General features: G+C 54.0%; 1 protein-coding gene across 1 annotated transcript; it reads left to right on the top strand.

Annotated features, from left to right (window-relative positions):
• The first annotated feature begins 122 nt into the window (after nucleotides 1–122).
• LOC144936592 (calumenin-A-like) lies at nucleotides 123–13,639 on the top strand. Its single transcript, XM_078863818.1, is given in 8 exon segments — nucleotides 123–164; nucleotides 6,213–6,475; nucleotides 6,477–6,556; nucleotides 6,949–7,142; nucleotides 8,113–8,285; nucleotides 8,987–9,047; nucleotides 10,164–10,402; nucleotides 11,258–13,639. Coding segments are annotated over 7 exon segments (1,098 nt in total). The 5' UTR covers nucleotides 123–164; nucleotides 6,213–6,229; the 3' UTR covers nucleotides 11,363–13,639.
• The last annotated feature ends 10,456 nt before the right edge of the window (nucleotides 13,640–24,095 follow it).

Below are 24,095 nucleotides of genomic sequence, written 5' to 3' on the forward strand. Positions count from 1 at the left end.
GGGTCAGGCCACGTGGAGGGGAGGGGCAGAGGAGCGCGGGGGATGCGGGGGCGGGGCCGCATTCCACAGCGCAGAGGGGGGGGGGAGCTACGATGACGTCACCGGCCGTCACGTGTCCGGACTTTTGGCCGAGCGGACCTACACGTGGCGGCGCGTGGCCAGTGGTGAGCGAGGGGGGCGGGGGATAAAGGGGGAGGGGTAGAGGGGGGTGGGGGATTCGGGTCCTCCAAGCTCCGCCGGGCACACGGTACCTCCACCTCCTCGTTCACCTCCTCGTCCTCCACCTTGTCCACCTCATCCACCTCCTCCTCACTCATCCTCACCCTCCACCTCCTCCTCACTCATCCTCACCCTCCCTCCTCACCCTCCCTCTTCCATCGCTTCCTCCTCCTGCGTTCTCGCGACAAAGGGGGAGCTCGCGGGAGAGACAAAGACCCCCCCCCCTGCCCCCCCCCCCCCCCCAGGGGGTCCCTGCCCCCCTGAGTGACCCCCTTGAGCGAGGGGACCCTGCCAGGCTGGACCACTTATAGGCCCGGTACCCACGCTGAGCCCCACCGCGCTGCTAGTGCGCTTAGTGTGTGTTAGTGCGCTGTGTGTGTGTTAGTGTGTGTTAGTGTGCTGTGTTAGTGTGTGTTAGTGCGCTGTGTGTGTGTTAGTGTGTGTTAGTGTGCTGTGTGTGTTAGTGCGCTGTGTGTTAGTGTGTGTTAGTTATGCTGTGTGTGTGCTGTGTGTGTGTTAGTGTGTGTTAGTGTGCTGTGTGTGTTAGTGCGCTGTGTGTTAGTGTGTGTTAGTTATGCTGTGTGTGTGCTGTGTGTGTGTTAGTGTGTGTTAGTGCGCTGTGTGTGTTAGTGTGCTGTGTGTGTTAGTGTGCTGTGTGTGTTAGTGTGCTGCGTGTGTTGGTGTGCTGTGTGTGTTAGTGCGCTGTGTGTGTTAGTGCGCTGTGTGTGTTAGTGCGCTGTGTGTGTTAGTGTGCTGTGTGTGTTAGTGTGCTGTGTGTGTTAGTGTGCTGTGTGTGTTAGTGCGCTGTGTGTGTTAGTGTGCTGTGTGTGTTAGTGTGCTGCGTGTGTTGGTGTGCTGTGTGTGTTAGTGCGCTGTGTGTGTTAGTGCGCTGTGTGTGTTAGTGCGCTGTGTGTGTTAGTGTGCTGTGTGTGTTAGTGTGCTGTGTGTGTTAGTGCGCTGTGTGTGTTAGTGCGCTGTGTGTGTTAGTGTGCTGTGTGTGTTAGTGTGCTGTGTGTGTGTTAGTGTGTTTTAGTGTGCTGTGTGTGTTAGTGCGCTGTGTGTGTTATTGTGTGCGTGTGTTAGTTTGCTGTGTGTGTTGGTGTGCTGTGTGTGTTAGTGTGCTGTGTGTGTTGGTGTGCTGTGTGTGTTAGTGTGCTGTGTGTGTTAGTGCGCTGTGTGTGTTGGTGTGCTGTGTGTGTTAGTGTGCTGTGTGTGTTAGTGTGCTGTGTGTGTTAGTGTGCTGTGTGTGTTAGTGCGCTGTGTGTGTTAGTGTGCTGTGTGTGTTAGTGCGCTGTGTGTGTTAGTGTGCTGTGTGTGTTAGTGCGCTGTGTGTGTTGGTGTGCTGTGTGTGTTAGTGCGCTGTGTGTGTTAGTGTGCTGTGTGTGTTAGTGTGCTGTGTGTGTTAGTGCGCTGTGTGTGTTGGTGTGCTGTGTGTGTTAGTGCGCTGTGTGTGTTAGTGCGCTGTGTGTGTTAGTGTGCTGTGTGTGTTAGTGTGCTGTGTGTGTTAGTGTGCTGTGTGTGTTAGTGCGCTGTGTGTGTTGGTGTGCTGTGTGTGTTAGTGCGCTGTGTGTGTTAGTGTGCTGTGTGTGTTAGTGTGCTGTGTGTGTTAGTGCGCTGTGTGTGTTAGTGTGCTGTGTGTGTTAGTGCGCTGTGTGTGTTAGTGTGCTGCGTGTGTTGGTGTGCTGTGTGTGTTAGTGCGCTGTGTGTGTTAGTGTGCTGCGTGTGTTGGTGTGCTGTGTGTGTTAGTGCGCTGTGTGTGTTAGTGTGCTGCGTGTGTTGGTGTGCTGTGTGTGTTAGTGCGCTGTGTGTGTTAGTGCGCTGTGTGTGTTAGTGTGCTGTGTGTGTTAGTGTGCTGCGTGTGTTGGTGTGCTGTGTGTGTTAGTGCGCTGTGTGTGTTAGTGTGCTGCGTGTGTTGGTGTGCTGTGTGTGTTAGTGCGCTGTGTGTGTTAGTGTGCTGCGTGTGTTGGTGTGCTGTGTGTGTTAGTGTGCTGTGTGTGTTAGTGCGCTGTGTGTGTTAGTGCGCTGTGTGTGTTAGTGTGCTGTGTGTGTTAGTGTGCTGCGTGTGTTAGTGCGCTGTGTGTGTTAGTGCGCTGTGTGTGTTAGTGTGCTGTGTGTGTTAGTGTGCTGTGTGTGTTAGTGCGCTGTGTGTGTTAGTGCGCTGTGTGTGTTAGTGTGCTGTGTGTGTTAGTGTGCTGCGTGTGTTAGTGCGCTGTGTGTGTTAGTGCGCTGTGTGTGTTAGTGTGCTGTGTGTGTTAGTGCGCTGTGTGTGTTAGTGCGCTGTGTGTGTTAGTGTGCTGTGTGTGTTAGTGTGCTGCGTGTGTTAGTGCGCTGTGTGTGTTAGTGTGCTGTGTGTGTTAGTGCGCTGTGTGTGTTAGTGTGCTGTGTGTGTTAGTGTGCTGTGTGTGTTAGTGTGCTGTGTGTGTTAGTGCGCTGTGTGTGTTAGTGCGCTGTGTGTGTTAGTGTGCTGTGTGTGTTAGTGTGCTGCGTGTGTTAGTGTGCTGTGTGTGTTAGTGTGCTGTGTGTGTTAGTGCGCTGTGTGTGTTAGTGCGCTGTGTGTGTTAGTGTGCTGTGTGTGTTAGTGCGCTGTGTGTGTTAGTGCGCTGTGTGTGTTAGTGTGCTGTGTGTGTTAGTGTGCTGTGTGTGTTAGTGTGCTGTGTGTGTTAGTGCGCTGTGTGTGTTAGTGCGCTGTGTGTGTTAGTGTGCTGTGTGTGTTAGTGTGCTGCGTGTGTTAGTGTGCTGTGTGTGTTAGTGTGCTGTGTGTGTTAGTGCGCTGTGTGTGTTAGTGCGCTGTGTGTGTTAGTGTGCTGTGTGTGTTAGTGTGCTGTGTGTGTTAGTGCGCTGTGTGTGTTAGTGTGTGTTAGTGTGCTGCGTGTGTTAGTGCGCTGTGTGTGTTAGTGTGCTGTGTGTGTTAGTGTGCTGTGTGTGTTAGTGCGCTGTGTGTGTTAGTGTGCTGTGTGTGTGTTAGTGTGTGTTAGTGTGCTGTGTGTGTTAGTGCGCTGTGTGTGTTAGTGTGCTGTGTGTGTTAGTGTGCTGTGTGTGTTAGTGTGCTGTGTGTGTGTTAGTGTGTGTTAGTGTGCTGTGTGTGTTAGTGCGCTGTGTGTGTTAGTGTGTGTTAGTGTGCTGTGTGTGTTAGTGTGTGTTAGTGTGTGTTAGTGCGCTGTGTGTGTTAGTGTGTGTTAGTGTGCTGTGTGTTAGTGCGCTGTGTGTGTTAGTGTGTGTTAGTGTGCTGTGTGTGTTAGTGTGTGTTAGTGCGCTGTGTGTGTTAGTGTGCTGTGTGTTAGTGCGCTGTGTGTGTTAGTGTGTGTGTTAGTGTGTGTTAGTGCGCTGTGTGTGTTAGTGTGCTGTGTGTTAGTGCGCTGTGTGTGTTAGTGTGCTGTGTGTTAGTGCGCTGTGTGTGTTAGTGCGCTGTGTGTGTTAGTGTGCTGTGTGTGTGCTGTGTGTGTGTTAGTGTGTTTTAGTGTGCTGTGTGTGTTAGTGCGCTGTGTGTGTTATTGTGTGTGTGTGTTAGTTTGCTGTGTGTGTTAGTGTGCTGCGTGTGTTGGTGTGCTGTGTGTGTTAGTGTGCTGTGTGTGTTAGTACGCTGTGTGTGTTATTGTGTGTGTGTGTTAGTTTGCTGTGTGTGTTAGTGTGTGTTAGTGTGCTGTGTGTGTGCTGTGTGTGTGTTAGTGTGTTTTAGTGTGCTGTGTGTGTTAGTGCGCTGTGTGTGTTATTGTGTGTGTGTGTTAGTTTGCTGTGTGTGTTATTGTGTGTTAGTGTGTGTTAGTGTGCTGTGTGTGTGCTGTGTGTGTGTTAGTGTGTTTTAGTGTCCTGTGTGTGTTAGCGCGCTGTGTGTGTTATTGTGTGTGTGTGTTAGTTTGCTGTGTGTGTTAGTGTGTGTTAGTGTGCTGTGTGTGTGCTGTGTGTGTGTTAGTGTGTTTTAGTGTGCTGTGTGTGTTAGTGCGCTGTGTGTGTTATTGTGTGTGTGTTAGTTTGCTGTGTGTGTTAGTGTGTGTTAGTGTGCTGTGTGTGCTGTGTGTGTGTTAGTGTGTTTTAGTGTACTGTGTGTGTTAGTGTACTGTGTGTGTTATTGTGTGTGTGTGTTAGTGTGCTGCGTGTGTTGTGTGTGTGTTAGTGTGTTTTAGTGTGCTGTGTGTGTTAGTGCGCTGTGTGTGTTATTGTGTGCGTGTGTTAGTTTGCTGTGTGTGTTAGTGTGCTGCGTGTGTTAGTGTGCTGTGTGTGTTAGTGTACTGTGTGTGTTAGTGTACTGTGTGTGTTATTGTGTGTGTGTATTAGTGTGCTGCGTGTGTTAGTGTACTGTGTGTGTTATTGTGTGTGTGTGTTAGTGTACTGTGTGTGTTAGTGTGCTGCGTGTGTTAGTGTGCTGCGTGTGTTAGTGTACTGTGTGTGTTATTGTGTGTGTGTGTTAGTGTACTGTGTGTGTTAGTGTGCTGCGTGTGTTAGTGTGCTGCGTGTGTTAGTGTGCTGTGTGTGTTAGTGTACTGTGTGTGTTAGTGTGCTGTGTGTGTTAGTGTACTGTGTGTGTTAGTGTACTGTGTGTGTTAGTGTGCTGCGTGTGTTAGTGTGCTGTGTGTGTTAGTGTACTGTGTGTGTTAGTGTGCTGTGTGTGTTAGTGTACTGTGTGTGTTAGTGTGCTGTGTGTTAGTGTGCTGTGTGTGTTAGTGTACTGTGTGTGTTAGTGTACTGTGTGTGTTAGTGTACTGTGTGTGTTAGTGTACTGTGTGTGTTAGTATACTGTGTGTGTTAGTGTGCTGTGTGTGTTAGTGTGCTGTGTGTGTTAGTGTGCTGTGTGTGTTAGTGTACTGTGTGTGTTAGTGTGCTGTGTGTGTTAGTGTGCTGCGTGTGTTAGTGTGCTGCGTGTGTTAGTGTGCTGTGTGTGTTAGTGTACTGTGTGTGTTAGTGTGCTGCGTGTGTTAGTGTGCTGTGTGTGTTAGTGTGCTGTGTGTGTTATTGTGCTGTGTGTGTTAGTGTACTGTGTGTGTTAGTGTGCTGCGTGTGTTATTGTGTGTGTGTGTTAGTGTGCTGTGTGTGTTAGCGTACTGTGTGTGTTAGTGTGCTGTGTGTGTTAGTGTGCTGTGTGTGTTAGTGTACTGTGTGTGTTAGTGTACTGTGTGTGTTATTGTGTGTGTGTGTTAGTGCGCTGTGTGTGTTATTGTGTGTGTGTGTTAGTGTGCTGTGTGTGTTAGTGTACTGTGTGTGTTAGTGTGCTGCGTGTGTTAGTGTACTGTGTGTGTTAGTGTACTGTGTGTGTTATTGTGTGTGTGTGTTATTGTGTGTGTGTGTGTTAGTTTGCTGTGTGTGTTAGTGTGCTGCGTGTGTTAGTGTACTGTGTGTGTTAGTGTACTGTGTGTGTTATTGTGTGTGTGTGTTAGTGCGCTGTGTGTGTTATTGTGTGTGTGTGTTAGTGTGCTGTGTGTGTTAGTGTACTGTGTGTGTTAGTGTGCTGCGTGTGTTAGTGTACTGTGTGTGTTAGTGTACTGTGTGTGTTATTGTGTGTGTGTGTTATTGTGTGTGTGTGTTAGTTTGCTGTGTGTGTTAGTGTGCTGCGTGTGTTAGTGTACTGTGTGTGTTAGTGTACTGTGTGTGTTATTGTGTGTGTGTGTTAGTGTTCTGTGTGTGTTAGTGTGCTGCGTGTGCTGGATAGTGGATGTCTGTTGAACTTCTTTTACACCGTATTCAGCCAACCGTGCTAATCGGAGGTGCAGTTAGTTCACGACACTATGAACCCGGCAAGGCGAGTTCGATTCCCGCTCACGACCATCAACACAAGCAACGATTATATATAATTATCCAAACCGGTGTTGGGCCCCCCCTATGTCGACTCAGCCTATAACGAGTACCTGGTGATGCGGTGTCTGGACATCAGCACTGGGGAGGGACATCAGGGGGCGACCGGTGGCAGGCCTGGTGCCGGCCTCCCACCCCATGGTGGCACTTGCCCCAACGGTCTGTTAAAGGCCACACGGGGGGACTTTTGTCTTTGTCTGTGTAACCAGGTCATCGCCGCATCGCCATGGATCTCTCCCCTGCACGCGCCTCCTCGTGGCCATCTTCGCCCAGCACGCGTGGCCCCGTGGGCCTCGCCACCTCCACCCGACCCCTCCGGCCCCCCCTCCTGCTGCTGCTGCTCCTCGTGGCCTCCTGGCCGGGCCCCGGGAGCTGCAAGCCGGCGGTGCCGCGGGGGGCCCCGGCGCGCGACCGCGTGGCCACCCCCCCGCGTCCCGACGCCGAGGGGGGGCAGCAGCGCCCCGAGGAGGTGCCCCCCCCCCCCCATCCTGGACCCCGAGGAGGCTCGGGCCTTCGAGAGCCTCGGCCCTGAGCAGAGCAAGCGGCGGCTCGCGTGAGTCGGCGGCCGCCTCGTCGGCTTCCTCGTCAGCACCACGGTCGTCATCGTCCTCCCTTCCTCAATCCTTTACCTCCTCGCTCCTCATCATCATCATCATCACCCTCAACCTGCACGCCGCATCCGGTGGTGTGATGGGCCTCCCCGTAGTGGTGGTTGTGACAGCAGCGGCGGCGGTGTCGATTCTCTGCGTGGTGGTGACGGTGGTGGCGGCGGTGGTGGTGTCGATTTTCTGCGTGGTGACGGTGGCGGTGGTGGCAGTGGTGGTGGTGACGGCGGCGGTAACGGTGGTGGTGACGGCGGTGGTGACGGTGGTGGTGACGGCGGCGGTGTCGATTCTCTGCGTGGTAGTGACGGTGGTGACGGTGGTGGCGGTGGTGGTGGTGCAGGGCGCTTGTGGAGCGGATGGACGTGGACGAGGATGGGCTGGTGTCGCGCTCTGAGCTGCGCGTGTGGATCAAGTTCACGCAGCGGCGCTACGCCGCCGAGGAGGTGGCGCGCCACTGGCGCGAGTACGACGCGGACCGCGACGACCACGTGTCCTGGGACGAGTACCGCAACACCACCTACGGCTCCCACTTCGGTACCGCAACACCACCTACGGCTCCCACTTCGGTACCGCAACACCACCTACGGCTCCCACTTCCGTACCGCAACACCACCTACGGCTCCCACTTCGGTACCGCAACACCACCTACGGCTCCCACTTCGGTACCACAACACCACCTACGGCTCCCACTTCCGTACCGCAACACCACCTACGGCTCCCACTTCGGTACCACAACACCACCTACGGCTCCCACTTCCGTACCACAACACCACCTACGGCTCCCACTCCGGTACCACAACACCACCTACGGCTCCCACTTCCGTACCGCAACACCACCTACGGCTCCCACTTCGGTACCACAAAACCACCTACGGCTCCCACTTGGGTACCACAAAACCACCTACGGCTCCCACTTCCGTACCACAACACCACCTACGGCTCCCACTTGGGTACCACAACACCACCTACGGCTCCCACTTCCGTACCACAACACCACCTACGGCTCCCACTTGGGTACCGCAACACCACCTACGGCTTCCACTTGGGTACCGCAACACCACCTACGGCTCCCACTTCGGTGCGAAGGCCACGTACGCAGGCCACGTCGGCGGTGGTCGTGGTGTCGGTGGTGGTGGTGTCGGTGGTGGTAGTGGTGTCGGTGGTGGTGTTGATGATGTCGGTGGTGATGTTGGTGGTGATGTTGGTGGTGGTGGTGATGATGATGTGGGTAGTGATGTTAGTGGTGATGTTGGTGGTGGTGATGTTGGTGGTGGTGGTGGTGTCGGTGGTGGTGTCGGTGGTGATGTCGTTGGTGGTGGTGTCGGTGGTGGTGTCGGTGGTGATGTTGGTGGTGATGTTGATGATGTGGTTGGTGATGTTGGTGGTGGTGTCGGTGGTGGTGATGTCGGTGGTGATGTTGATGATGTCGGTGGTGATGTTGGTGGTGGTGTTGATGTTGGTGGTGGCGTTGGTGGTGATGAGGTGATGTGGTGCATGCCCCCAGAGGAGGACGGTGGCGACGGTGAGGAGGGCGGTGGGTACCGGCGGATGTTGGCGCGCGACCGGCGCCGCTTCTCCCACGCGGACGGCGACGCGGACGGGCGGATGACTCGGGAGGAGTTCTCGGCCTTCCTGCACCCCGACGAGCACGAGCACATGGCCGAGCTCGTCATCACGGTGCGCACGTGCGTGTCGGTGCGTGCGTGTCGGTGCGTGTGTTTCAGTGCGTGCGTGTCGGTGCGTGCGTGTCGGTGCGTGCGTGTCGATGCGTGCGTGCCGGTGCGTGCGTGCCGGTGCGTGCGTGCCGGTGCGTGCGTGCCGGTGCGTGCGTGCCGGTGCGTGCGTGCCGGTGCGTGCGTGCCGGTGCGTGCGTGCCGGTGCGTGCGTGCCGGTGCGTGCGTGCCGGTGCGTGCGTGCCGGTGCGTGCGTGCCGGTGCGTGCGTGCCGGTGCGTGCGTGCCGGTGCGTGCGTGCCGGTGCGTGCGTGCGCCACAGTCCCGTAGTGTAGTGGTTAGCGCTACGCTATGCTACGAACCCGGCGACCCGAGTTTGAGTCCCGGCTCACGGCCAACACCAGTGACGATGATTTGAAGCGGTCCTGAGCCTCCCCTAGGTCTACTTTGCCTCAAATGAGTACCTGGTGCGGTGTATAAACATCGCTACACGGGAGACAAAGGCGGCCGGGCGTGGTGCTGGCCACCCACCACCTCGTGTGCCGTGCCGCCCTTCGTCGGTGCTCGCTAGCTGCACTTGCCCCAACAGTCTGTTGAAGGCTACACGGGGAGTCTTTGTCTTTGTTCCTGCTCCTGCTCGATCCCCAACCGAGGATGTCCCCCCCCTCCCCCCTACCCCCTCCCCCCTCCCCCCGCGTCATCGCAGGAGACGATCGAGGACCTCGACAAGGACGGGGATGGGACCATCGACATCGAGGAGTACATTGGTAAGACGCCGCCAAACACCCCAACACACACCAACACACACACCAACACACACACCAACACACACACCAACAACACACACCAACAACACACACCAACAACACACACCAACAACACACACCAACACATACACCAACACACACACCAACACACACCCCAACACACACACCAACAACACACACCAACAACACACACCAACAACACACACCAACACATACACCAACACATACACCAACACACACACCAACAACACACACCAACAACACACACCAACACACACACCAACACACACACCAACAACACACACCAACAACACACACCAACACACACACCAACACACACACCAACAACACACACCAACAACACACACCAACAACACACACCAACAACACACACCAACACATACACCAACACACACACCAACACACACCCCAACACACACACCAACACACACACCAACACACACCAACACACACACCAACACACACACCAACACACACACCAACACACACACCAACACACACTAACACACACTAACATACTAACACACCAACACACACCAACACACACGCCACCACGTCGAAATCTCATCACCTGTCTTCGCAATCACCGTCGTCAACAGCAGCAAACGTCTCACTGGTCTCATGGTTCTTGTGACGAACAACGCCACTGCTCTTCTTGGTTCTTTCGGTAAAGTCACGTAGAAGGTAAATAATAAAATAATAAAGATAAACCATAATAAAATACAATTCTCACGACGTTTCGGCCACAACACAAGCAGCCGTCCTCAGGTGAAGAACAGGTCTGTCGGAAAGACAGCGTTGAAGCTACTACGTGACACTCTCTTCCCGACAGACCTGTTCTTCACCTGAGGACGGCTGCTTGTGTTGTGGCCGAAACGTCGTGAGAATTGTATTTTATGATGTTTTATTTTTATTATTTAATTATTTCCCTTCTACGTGACTTTACCCAAAGAACCAAGAAGATGAATCCCTGCAGTCACGAAAGCTTTAAATCGAAATTTAACGCCACTGCTGTTATCGTGGAATCTCAAATCATCATCATCATCATCATCTGATGTCCACCTCTGACGTCCACCACCGTGGCGTCCACCGCAGGAGACATGTTCTCGCGGGAGCCGAGCGCGGGAGACGACGCGGACGGGGAGCGGCAGGGGGCGGGGGCGGAGGAGCCCGAGTGGGTTCGCACGGAGCGGGCGCAGTTCCTGGCGGTGCGCGACACGGACGGCGACGGCAGGATGGGGCGCGCCGAGACGCGGGCCTGGGTGCTGCCCAGCGACTACGACCACGCCGACATCGAGGCACAGCACCTGGTGCACGAGAGCGACGCCGACGCGGTGAGCAGAGAGCCACGGAGAGAGGCGGAGAGGGAGAGAGAGAGAGCGATGGAGAGAGAGAGACGGAGTGAGAGAGAGATGGAGTGAGAGAGTGAGCAACGTGGTGAGACGGAGTGAGAGAGTGTAACAAAGACTCCCCACGTGTAGACTCAACAGAATGTTTGGAGCAAGTGCAGTTAGTGAGCAGCACTAAGGCGGGCATGGCACACGAGGGAGGGGATGGCGATGTTTAGATAATCGTCACTGGTGTTGGCCTGAAGCGGGAATCGAACTCGGATCACCGGGTTTGTAGCGTAGCGCGCTAACCGCTGCACCACCACTCCCCACTCACAGTCCTGCGCTTTCTCTCACACTCTGCATCTCACCTGCTACAGACGAGCAGGTGTAAAAACGCGCACACCTGTAACACACACACACCTGTGTCACACACACACCTGTGACACACACACCTGTGTCACACACACACCTGTGACACACACACACCTGTGACACACACACCTGTGTCACACACACACCTGTGACACACACACCTGTGACACACACACCTGTGTCACACACACACCTGTGACACACACACACCTGTGACACACACACCTGTGTCACACACACACCTGTGACACACACACACCTGTGTCACCTGTGACGATGGTGATGACGACGATCACGTCTCAGATGGTGATGATGATGTGTGCCTAGTTCTAGTGGTGGTGATGATGATGATGTGTGTAGTTCTGGTGGTGGTGATGATGATGATGTGTGTAGTTCTGGTGGTGGTGATGATGATGATGTGTGTAGTTCTGGTGGTGGTGATGATGACGATGATAATTGTGGCGGTGGTGGTGACGAGGTGAGCAGGACGGCAAGCTGAGCGTCGAGGAGATCCTCAACAAGTTCGACCTCTTCATCGGCAGCCAGGCAACCAACTTCGGCGAGGAGCTCAAACGCCACGACGAGTTCTGAGACCCCCCCCCCCCTCCCCCACGCGCCGCCGAGACCGCGGGGGTTAAGGGGCCACGGGAAGATGCGCCTGGAAGGGGGGGGCACGCACGTGCGATCGCTGGACAATCAAATCGGTTGGGGGGCGCCACGCTGGTGGGTGCTCGCGCGCCGTTCCGACAGCGCACGGCGCTGTCTCACGGACGGACGGAGGCGCTGTGTTTCACAGATGGGGTAGAGTGCCGCTCGTCCACTCACCAACACGCAGGATCCTCCGCTCACATGCTCGCTCGCCTACTCACTCACCCACCCACTCGCTCACTCACCCACCCAGTGGCCCACTCACCCACCCACTCGCCCACCCACCCACCCACTGGCCCACTCACCCAACCAGTAGCCCACTCACCCACCCACTCGCCCACTCACCCACCCACTGGCCCACTCACCCAACCAGTGGCCCACTCACCCACCCACTTGCCCACTCACCCATCCACTCGCCCACTCACCCACCCACTGGCCCACTAACCCAACCAGTGGCCCACTCACCCACCCACCCACTCGCCCACTCGCCCACCCGCCCACTCACCCACACATTCACTCACTCACCCACTGGCCCACTCACCCACACACTCGCTCACCCACCCAGTGGCCCACTCACCCGAACACTCGCTCACCCACCTTAACTCAACCAACCGTGGGTGCATTTGGAGTTGGCGCCATTCCCCCAGTGTGCAAGGCCGTCGTGACGGACGGCCCCGCTATGCTTCCCCGACGGGTACCGCCGTCCGCTCGCGGTTGGCAGTAGCGGGCCACGTGGTGATGACGTTTCCCCAGAGGCATTTGTGGGGCCATTTTTGTTAATTGGCCGTGACGAAATTGACGTCACAGGATTTTTCACGTCCGCTGTGAGCAAAGCAGGTGGCGCCTAATACGTGCACCGCGGTAACATTATAACAGTTACCCTGTACACGCTTAATATACACCACCACTCGCCTTTTGCCCGTCCAAGGACGGGTGTATTGCAGTAAATCTGAAACTTGCAAGCGAAAAGCAGACCGCGACGTGATATTCATCGCATCAAAATGCGTGTGCAACTTGTAAGGGCGCGGTGACACAGACTTACTACATTTTAAGGTTATAATCCCTCGTTCATCACGACGTCCTTTTTACTTTGATGTCTCAACAGCGCTGCGGAGACCGCGTGACGTGAGGGTTCTGCCTTTGTAGTGAGGGCTGTGAGTTGACGCCGTGGAGGGGGGAGGAGGCGCCTCGCCCCCCCCCCCCCCCCATGTGGAGTAACGTCACCCGCTAATTATTATGAATGGGGGGATGGGGGGGGGTGTCCGTTTGGAAGACGTCACCTCTTCATGATTATTAATGAGGGGGGCCGTTCGATGTGCAGTAACGTCACCTGCTCATGAGTATTAATGAGGGGGGTTGCTACATGTGGAGTGACATGATTATTAATGCCGGGTGGTGGGGGTGTGGCATGTGGCTCATTATAGTAGTAATAGTCTAACCAGGGCGGCCGCCGGGATCGAACTGACCAGGTGATGCGCCACACCTGTCACTCCCAGGTGATGCGCCACACCTGTACGGCCAGGTGAGAGGGACACCTGGACGGCCAGGTGAGAGGGACACTGACACTCTCGCTGTGAAGCACTCCTCCTACTGGGCCGGGGTACACCTGTTCTGTTTGAGGTGTACACCTGCAATCTCTCAGGTGCAGATAATAAAGGTAAAGGCGCCAACCGTGCTAACTGGAGGCACCTCGATGCGAAGATTGGGAGTGGTTAGCATCTTGATGAGGCCACGTGAGTGAAGCCCCTTGTTTAGGGCCCGGGGAGACAAAGACGGATGTGGGTCACGTGATCACTGGCTCGGGTCGCCGTGCGCTACTGCTGCTGCCGTCCGCGTGGGTTTTTTTTAAAGCCTGTGCGTTGTTGTTTACTGTTGCCTATCGTCGTCATTGTAATCGATTTGTGATTCAGGCCACAATGAACTGGCCAAAGTTTTGTTGTGTAAGCCCTCCACCACCCGACACGGGTAAGCTCACCCACAGCTCACCCGGTGAGCCGAGCCGAAATGACCACAACCGGCGCTTGTGCCACGGGTGTGACGGTGGAATTGGCAAGGCCTTGTCGGGTGGTGGAGGGCTTTCTCAACAACATGTTTGCCAGATCTTTACGTGGCCCAACGCGAACATCAACATCGAACCAGGGTATCGGCTGCGAGATCATACGCGTTGAGTTGTTGATGGCGGTTGTTCTTGGTGGTGGTGATTAATTATTGTAAAGAAACGTTGAGAACCCTGCTGCAGTCTGAGAGCCTCTGGGTCAGCACTCCGAACTCGCGTCGACTGTAGATGAAGCCGAGAGCCGCAGAGTTGAACACCAGAGCACGGCGTGTGGGTGTGGGCCGGTGTGAGAGAGAGAGAGAGAGTTTGACCGGCACAGCCTGGAGAGGAGATGGACTGATGTGGCACAGGAGGATCTGGAGTGGTACCAGCGGTGCCAAGAAGGGGTCTGTGGAGGAGACTCGTGAAGGACGCTACTGGACATCTCGCTCACTCACTACAGCACATGGGGAGAGAACACACAAACTCTACTCACTACTCACTACAGCACAGGGGAGAGAACACACAAACTCTACTCTCTCACTACAGCACAGGGAGAGAACACACAAACTCTACACACTCACTACAGCACATGGGGAGAGAACACACAAACTCTACTCACTACTCACTACAGCACAGGGAGAGAACACACAAACTCTACTCTCTCACTACAGCACAGGGAGAGAACACACAAACTCTACACACTCACTACAGCACAGGGAGAGAACACACAAACTCTACACACTCACTACAGCACAGGGAGAGAACACACAAACTCTACTCACTACTCACTACAGCACAGGGGAGAGAACACACAAACTCCACTCACTACTCACTACAGCACAGGGGAGAGAACACACAAACTCTACTCACTACTCACTACAGCACAGGAAGAGAACACACAAACTCTACTCACTCACTACAGCACAGGGGAGAGAACACACAAACTCTACTCACTACTCACTACAGCACAGGGAGAGAACACACCAACTCCACTCACTCACTACAGCACAGGGAGAGAACACACCAACTCTACTCACTACTCACTACAGCACAGGGAGAGAACACACAAACTCTACACACTACTCACTACAGCACAGGGAGAGAACACACAAACTCTACTCACTACTCACTACAGCACAGGGAGAGAACACACAAACTCTACACACTACTCACTACAGCACAGGGAGAGAACACACCAACTCTACTCACTCACTGCAGCACAGGGGAGAGAACACACAAACTCTACACACTCACTACAGCACAGAGAGAGAACACACAAACTCTACTCACTACTCACTACAGCACAGGGAGAGAACACACAAACTCTACTCACTCACTACAGCACAGGGAGAGAACACACAAACTCTACACAATCACTACAGCACAGGGGAGAGAACACACCAACTCTACTCACTACTCACTACAGCACAGGGAGAGAACACACAAACTCTACACACTCACTGCAGCACAGGGAGAGAACACACAAACTCTACTCACTACTCACTACAGCACAGGGAGAGAACACACAAACTCTACTCACTACTCACTACAGCACAGGGAGAGAACACACAAACTCTACTCACTACAGCACAGGGAGAGAACACACAAACTCTACTCACTACTCACTACAGCACAGGGAGAGAACACACAAACTCTACTCACTACAGCACAGGGAGAGAACACACAAACTCTACTCACTCACTACAGCACAGGGAGAGAACACACAAACTCTACTCACTACTCACTACAGCACAGGGAGAGAACACACAAACTCTACTCACTACTCACTACAGCACAGGGAGAGAACACACAAACTCTACTCACTACAGCACAGGGAGAGAACACACAAACTCTACTCACTACTCACTACAGCACAGGGAGAGAACACACAAACTCTACTCACTACAGCACAGGGAGAGAACACACAAACTCTACTCACTCACTGCAGCACAGGGAGAGAACACACAAACTCTACTCACTACAGCACAGGGGAGAGAACACACAAACTCTACTCACTACTCACTACAGCACAGGGAGAGAACACACAAACTCTACACACTCACTACAGCACAGGGAGAGAACACACCAACTCTACTCACTACTCACTACAGCACAGGGAGAGAACACACAAACTCTACACACTCACTACAGCACAGGGAGAGAACACACAAACTCTACACACTCACTACAGCACAGGGAGAGAACACACAAACTCTACACACTCACTACAGCACAGGGAGAGAACACACAAACTCTACTCTCTCACTGCAGCACAGGGAGAGAACACACAAACTCTACTCACTACAGCACAGGGAGAGAACACACAAACTCTACTCACTCACTACAGCACAGGGGAGAGAACACACAAACTCTACTCACTACAGCACAGGGGAGAGAACACACAAACTCTACTCACTACAGCACAGGGAGAGAACACACAAACTCTACTCACTCACTGCAGCACAGGGGAGAGAACACATAACCTTCGGGCGCCCAAGTCGGGAATCGAACCCAGGACCCTTCTTGCTGTGAGCTCCGGTGTCACCACTGCACCACCACCACTGCACCACCACTGCACCACCACTGCACCACCACTGCACCACCACTGCACCACCACTGCACCACCACTGCACCACCACTGCACCACCACTGCACCACCACTGCACCACCACTACCACTGCACCACCGCCACCACTGCACCAGCACTGCACCACCACCACCACTGCACCACCACCACCACTACCACCACTGCACCACTATCACCACTGCACCAGCACTGCACCACCACCCTGGTGCGCAATCTCTGCATCGGTGCTTGCCGTTGATGACGACTTGGCTCTGGCTGGGATGTCACATCTGTCGGAAGGGATGGCTGCTCTCCCGCCTTGGCCCGTCCTGAGCACGCGCCTCGAGAGACTGCGCCTGCATCACAAACACTCACAAACACTCACAAACACTCACTGCATCACAAACACTCAGAAACACTCACTCACTGCATTACAAACACTCAGAAACACTCACAAACACTCACAAACACTCACTCACAAACACTCACTCACAAACACTCACAAACACTCACTCACAAACACTCACAAAGACTCACTGCATCACAAACACTCAGAAACACTCACTCACTGCATCACAAACACTCAGAAACACTCAGAAACACTCACAAACACTCACTCAGAAACACTCACAAACACTCACTGCATCACAAACACTCAGAAACACTCACTCACTGCATCACAAACACTCAGAAACACTCACAAACACTGCATCACAAACACTCAGAAACACTCACTCACAAACACTCACTCACTGCATGACAAACACTCACAAACACACACACTGCATTACAAACACTCACAAACACTCACTCACTGCATCACAAACACTCACAAACACTCACTGCATTACAAACACTCACAAACACTCACAAACACTCACTCACTGCATCACAAACACTCACAAACACTCACTCACTGCATCACAAACACTCACAAACACTCACTCAATGCATCACAAACACTCACAAACACTCACTCACTGCATCACAGACACTCACAAACACTCACTCACTGCATCACAAACACTCACAAACACTCACTCACTGCATCACAAACACTCACTGCATTACAAACACTCAGAAACACTATCACAAACACTCAGAAACACTCACTCACTGTTCACCGTGGGGTGCGACAGGGATGTCCTCTGGCCCTCAGCATTTAACATCTATTTTGAGCACGTAGTTCGTGAGGCATTCAACGGCTGTACCGGAGAAATCTCCATCTGGTACAGATACAATGGGAGGCTGATCGATGCCCGGATGCGCTCAAGGGATGACTCGCTATTGGTCAACCACGCCATGTATGCTGATGATCTGGTGATTGCTGCTCACTCAGAAGAAGAGTTGGCGGCGCTGCTGATAAACCTGGAGCGTGCCACTAAGAGGTGGGGCCTTACCAACAGCCCCACTCAACTTCCCATTGGTGATGGGGTAGTTGTGGAGTGAGTGGAGAGTTCCATACATGGGCAGTGTGCCTATAACCAACTCCGGTTTGACAGCAGAGGTCTCATTCCGAATCAGTCGAGCGGCAATATCTTGTCATCGGTTGCATAACGCAGTGTGGAAGCTACCTGGTCTGTCGCCCCGCACGAAGCTTCAGGTCTTCTCGGCCACGGTCATTCCCTCCCTTGTCTACGCTTGTGAAACGTGGACCCCCCAAATGGAACATCTTCGCGGGTTAGAAACATTTAGGCTGGCCTGCCTACGATCCATCCTGGGTTTAAACCAGGCTGGATTGTGTGAGGAGCTCACAAATCCTTGAAAGATCTGGACAAAGTCCCATCAGTGACCTCCAGCAGGCAAGGCTGCGTTGGCTGGGTCATGTAGCCCGCATGCCCAGCCACCGCATGCCTAAACAGCTTTTGTTCGAAAGAAGAGATGGAGTGATGTGATGCAGGATGATGTGGAGCTGAGTGGACATGCCAATGACTGGTACCAGCGGTGTCAAGATCGGCCTCTGAGGAGGAGGCTCGTGAAGGACGCTGCTGGGCAGTTGGAGGCAGTCGCCCTCCAGCATCAACGGAGGGTAGAGGAGCGACGCTCACAACAACGAGCGGAGCGCCGGGCGGATAAAACACAGCAAGTTGGCACAGTAGGGGGCACAGGTGGTGCATCGGCCAGGCAACCCATGACACTTGGGTCTGTCCCGTGACCTCCTGCTTGCGGGCGTTCGACACTTCACGTGGCCTTAGTACACTTAGCCTGGCACAAGAGTCGTGGTGACGTCACCGGCACTTAGTGGCGAGTGGCGGTTGTTGTGGGGGGCGTGTGCGTGTATATGGGAGAGTGTGTTGCGTGTGGGATAATGGGGAGCGGTAGTGTAGCGGTTAGTGCGCTCGCTGTGCTACGAACCCGGTAACCCGAGTTCCATTCCCGCTCACGGCCAACGCCAGTGACTGTTAACTGAACAGGTCCTTGGCCTCCACCTAGGTCGACTCAGCCTCAAATGAGTACCTGGTGCGGTGTGTAAACATCGCCACTGGGGTGGCAAAGGCGGCCGGGCGTGGTGCTGGCCACCCACCATCTCGTGGGCCGTGCCAGGCTTCATAGGTGCTCGCTAACAGCACTTGCCCCAACAGTGTGCTCAGGCTACACGGCGTCTTTGGCTTTTTTATTCTCAGGTTTTTTCGGTAAAGTCACGTAGGTAAAAACATTAAAATTAATGAAAGTAAAATAAAACAAAACAAAATAAAATTCACGACGTTTCGGAGGCAACACAAGTCTCCGTCATCAGGTGGGACCGTCACAGCCGAATTAGCTGCATCAAGTGAAGCAATGATTCAAGATGTAATCCCTTATAAGCAAGTTGAAGGGAGGTGGAGAGGGGGGGGGGGAGAGCTTATCAGGCTGTGGTAGCCAATGAATGGAAACGTATCGGGAGGGAGGAGGAGCGGTGATCAAAGACTGCACGCAGTGCTCAACACAATGAATGGAGACGCGCCGGGACGGAGGGCGAGCGGTGATCAAAGACATCACGTAGTGCTCAACACAATGAATGGAAACGTGGCGAGCGGTGATCAAAGAACAATGAAGAGATTACTGTTAAACACTGTGGATGTTAACACTCGGTGAAGTAAATTAAAATAGTGCCTGTCAGATAAGATGGTCCAAAAAGTGTAATTAAGTCTCTCCCACCACACAGAAACAACCACATGAAACTCTGACCAAAACTATCACGTTACCATACATAGCAGGCGTGACCAAAAAGATCTCCAAAATTCTAAACAAACATAAGATCCAAGTCCGATTCAGTACAGTGCATAAAATCCGTGATCTGATTCCATCTGTGAAGGATGTCGTTCCTGACTTACAGTATCCTGGAGTTACAAATTGAGTTGCATTTGTGGTGATTGCTACATTGGAGAAACAAAACGTCATGTTGCTGATCGTGTCCGCGAGCACAAGTCAGATCTGAAACACGGCAGAACTGATTCTTCGGCCGTTGCCGATCATTGCTACAACTCGGCGGGCTCTCATGAAATTGTCTTTTCCGAGACCAAGGTTCTCTGCAAACCTCCGGGCTACCATCAAAGGTTTGTACACGAAGCCATACAAATATACAAACACAGACATAATTTCAACCGTGATGATGGGTACAAACTCAGTAATCACTGGAAAGATGTTATTAACCACGCAAAAAAGACTTAATTACACTTTTTGGACCATCTTATCTGACAGGCACTATTTTAATTTACTTCACCGAGTGTTAACATCCACAGTGTTTAACAGTAATCTCTTCATTGTTCTTTGATCACCGCTCGCCACGTTTCCATGCATTGTGTTGAGCACTACGTGATGTCTTTGATCACCGCTCGCCCTCCGTCCCGGCGCGTCTCCATTCATTGTGTTGAGCACTGCGTGCAGTCTTTGATCGCCGCTCGCCCTCCGTCCCGACACGTCTCCATTCATTGTGTTGAGCACTGCGTGCAGTCTTTGATCACCGCTCCTCCTCCCTCCCGATACGTTTCCATTCATTGGCTACCACAGCCTGATAAGCTCTCCCCCCCCCCTCTCCACCTCCCTTCAACTTGCTTATAAGGGATTACATCTTGAATCATTGCTTCACTTGATGCAGCTAATTCGGCTGTGACGGTCCCACCTGATGACGGAGACTTGTGTTGCCTCCGAAACGTCGTGAATTTTATTTTGTTTTGTTTTATTTTACTTTCATTAATTTAAATGTTTTTACCTACGTGACTTTACCGAAAAAACCTGAGAATATGAATCATTGCAGTCACGAAAGCTTCAAATCTAGAGTCTTTGGCTTTGTGCGCGTGTTTGACGTTATGCACGAGTTGGGACGCGAGTCGCCTGTGCTGTGTGTATGGATCAGCTGCTGCTGCTGCTGCTGTTGTTGTTGGTTGTTGTTGTTGTTGTTGTGGTTGGCAAGTCGCCCCTGCCCCTGATTGAATCGGTCGCCTGCCCCCCCCCCCCCACCGTGCCCCCCACCGCCCCGGCCACGTGGAGCCGGCATCTGTCACCCGCAAGGGACGCGACACCCGCTCGCCGCTCGGCCCCGCGCCCACGGCAGCCTCCCTCCACTGCCCGCAGCCGGCCAGGAGCCGAGACCTTCCAGGAGCTCCTCCAGCCGGCAAGCAGCTCCACACGAGCCGCCAGCCGGGCGCGACACCTCCAGCGCCACCACCTCCAGCCTTGCGCCGCGCGATCTGCGGCGAAAGTCTTCTTCAGTTCCAGTTCCATCTGCTCATCCAGTCCCGCCACCGGGGGCCACGTCACCCTCTCGTCAGTCATCGCCCTCTACCTGGGTTCTGTCTCCCTCCCCTCGCTCTCGTCTTGGCGCGGTCGCTGTCCGCGGAGAGTCTCTCCGTCAACTCGCCCATCTGGCGGCGGGTGTCCCCCACATCTCCGTGACCCCCCCCCTCCTCTATCCCCCTCCTGTAGCCCCCCCCCCCACCTCGCCCACTCCACAGCATCTCTCCACACGCGCGCGCCTCTCCCGGCGGACCTCTGACCTCTCTCCCCGTGAGAGTTGTCGGAGCCAACACTCGCGTCACTTCATCCACTCCCTGCGCTCCATCACACTCCCTCTCCCTCCCTGCCTCTCCCCTCCCTCTCCCTGCCTCTCCCCTCCCTATCCCTGCCTCTCCCCTCCCTCTCCCTGCCTCTCCCCTCCCTCTCCCTGCCTCTCCCTCTCCCTGCCTCTCCCCTCGCTCTTCCTCCCTCTCCCTGCCTCTCCCCTGCCTCTCCCTCCCCCCTTCCTGCGTCTCGCAGTCTCCCGCGAGCTCTCCTCTCTGCCCACTCTCTCTACGCGCTACTTTCGACACTCTCCCGCCATCTCTCTCCTCACTGGACCCTTCTCCCCCACTCTTCTCCCCAACTTTTCCTGCTCTCCCACAATGTGCCCTCTCATCCCCAACTCTCTCCAGGCTCTCCCCACATTCTCCCCTCCTCTCTCCAAACTCTCCCCACCATCTCACCGTTCTCCCACGCTCTCCTCCTTACCTCATTCACACCCCCCCCAACCCCCATCGCTCTCCCCCACTATCCAAACTTTCCCTCCTCTGAAACCACTCTCTCTCTCACCTCTTTCTCACCCCCCCCGCCCACAATCTCCCACTCTCCCCCCTCCCAACCCTCTCCGCTCTCTCTCCCGCGCGCTCCGCCAGATGGGCGCGGCTGTCGCCAAATGCCCGCATTAGGGTTCTCATTAATTAAAGTCATCCCCCTACCCCCTCCCCCCAGTGACTTCGCTCCGCGCGAACATCAACTCGGCGTGATTTCTTCATTAGCGGAGCTCGCGTCACGCCAGAGAGACACCACGGGGAGAGGAGGAGGAGGAGGGGGAGGGAGAGGGGAGAAGCCAGGGGGGGGGGGAGAAGCCAGGGGGGGAGGGGGAGGACAGAGCAGAAGCGGTGAACGGAGAGAAGCGAATGAAAAGGGGTAAGGGAGGAGGATGTGAGATGGGAAGAGGGGACGTGGAGTGAGGAGAGGAGGGAGAGGAGACACGGGACCTGCATCCAATGCTGACGCCATCATTCAGTGCAACAACCGCGACGCGACAATCGACCCCCCCCTGGCAATCCACTGCTGGATGAGGGCCCCCCAACCCCTCTGCGGCTCGCGGCTGCTACGTGACCATACTTCAGCACCAGTGGCGGCTCGTGACACACCCACTAGGTGGGGCTGTTGTGAGTGACCTCTGAGAAGATGGTGATCTCGTTAATAAAAACCTCGTCATGTTCTTGCCCTTCCCGTGAAAGTGATGCTACCGTCTCATCTACGAAGGGTCGGCGTTTATAGACAATACGAAACAAAACAACAAAGCACGCAAATGCTGTCCCCATGGCCATCAAGTCCATACTACACAACCCCTTTGACACGGCCAACAGCCGAAAGAACAAAGATCGGCTGACACGACTCAACAAATTAGCCAAGGCAACCAAGGCACCGCTTACTGTGCAATAACCACCACACAACGCCTCCACAGAGAGCTTTGACCTGTACTCACTGGCCACATTAATGCAATGTACGCAGGCCTATTTACTTCCCGTTTCACGAAGCTTGTTTCGTTGTGTGGTCACTGTTTGTCTCGCTGTTATCTGTGGCATCTGTGACAATATCACTTTACACTGACTACAGCTAGGCGAATACTGACAGCCAAACATATTTAATTTTGGGTTTAAGCCACGATTACGTGCAATGTAACAAATATGTCTGGTTCTAAGGCCACATGAGTGCTATTAGGCTACATGCTTAACCATATTTAAATAAACCCATTAAATTGGCATTCAATAATTAACATAGCTTACTGCACATGTCCCCAACATGGGCTACTCACAATAGCAGGCTCCCTTTCCTCTCCACTGGCATATTTGTACAATGATTTGGCACGTCGGTATTTGTGAGAAGCAAACTTTTCAATCACTCGTCTGTTGAAGTCGGGAATTTCAGTGATCGGTTTATTTTCCATCGAAAGCACAGCAAGCGCGTTAAGGCGGTCCTGGGACATGGCATTTCTCAGAAATGTGTTTTTTTTATTCTTTTAAAAGTTGAAAAACACCTTTCAGCTTCAGCATTGGTCACCGGGATCGTCATGTGGATCCGAAGGAGTTTCAAAGTCTCAGAGGTGGTGGTGTCCAGGTTGTTCTCCCCGGTCGCCTGAGGGCTGGTTGATGTCGATTTCCGGTTGACCAGGACCCAGTTGACATTCAACTTCTCCTGCACAGCCATCCTGGAGTGACTCCCGCAGTGTTCGTTGCTAATTCTTCGTTTGCTGCAGCCGCTGCCACCATCGCTGTTGCTTCCTCCTGGAGCGTGCCGGCCGTGAGCTGCTGCTCGATCTGCACGGTGCCACCTCGCCTTGTGACGGCGCCTCTCGTCGCAGCCGCGGGCGCCCTGTCCACCTCCCCGGATGGGTCTCAAACGGCGTGGCAGCAATTGGAAGCTCGTCGCAGAGAATGAAAGGAAATCAGACTGTAGCGTTACAGCGGTTTCTAATATGAAAAACTTAAAATGTTACCTTCATTAGACAATTCACGTTGAAAGGCTCATTATATTTAAACAATATAAACACAACGAATACATTTTAGAAAAATATTTTTATTACAAAGATAATTTCTCATCTCCAGCTGCTTGGTGGGGCGGCGCCCCAACGCCCCTAGTGGACGAACCGCGCCACTTCACCCCGCGGGTCGGGCGGGTCGGTGGTGAGCGTGTTGAGGGCATCGACGTCGGGAGCATAGAAGTGCAGCACAAGTTGAGTCGAGCTGCCCTGCCCAGAGCTGCCCTGCCTAGAGCTGCCCTGCCCAGAGCTGCCCTGCCCAGAGCTGCCCTGCCCAGAGCTGCCCTGCCCAGAGCTGCCCTGCCCAGAGCTGCCCTCCGCGTGGCCCCTAACAACAGGCTGTGCTGGCGGCCACCAACCCAAGCGCTGCTCTCCCGGCTCGGCCCTGCTTGGCTTGCGAGACCACGAGGTCGCGCCCGCTCTCTGCTGCACAATGGCCGGTGGTGGAAATTCCACATTCCGATGACATTTGAAACATCTGTGCGTGTCCCGCCAACCCTCGCTGCTGTCTCCACAGGGCTGAGTCGCGCGCAGTGGCTTGCAGCAA

Source organism: Lampetra fluviatilis, chromosome 16 (assembly GCF_964198595.1).
Source record: "Lampetra fluviatilis chromosome 16, kcLamFluv1.1, whole genome shotgun sequence".
NCBI lineage: Eukaryota > Metazoa > Chordata > Hyperoartia > Petromyzontiformes > Petromyzontidae > Lampetra > Lampetra fluviatilis.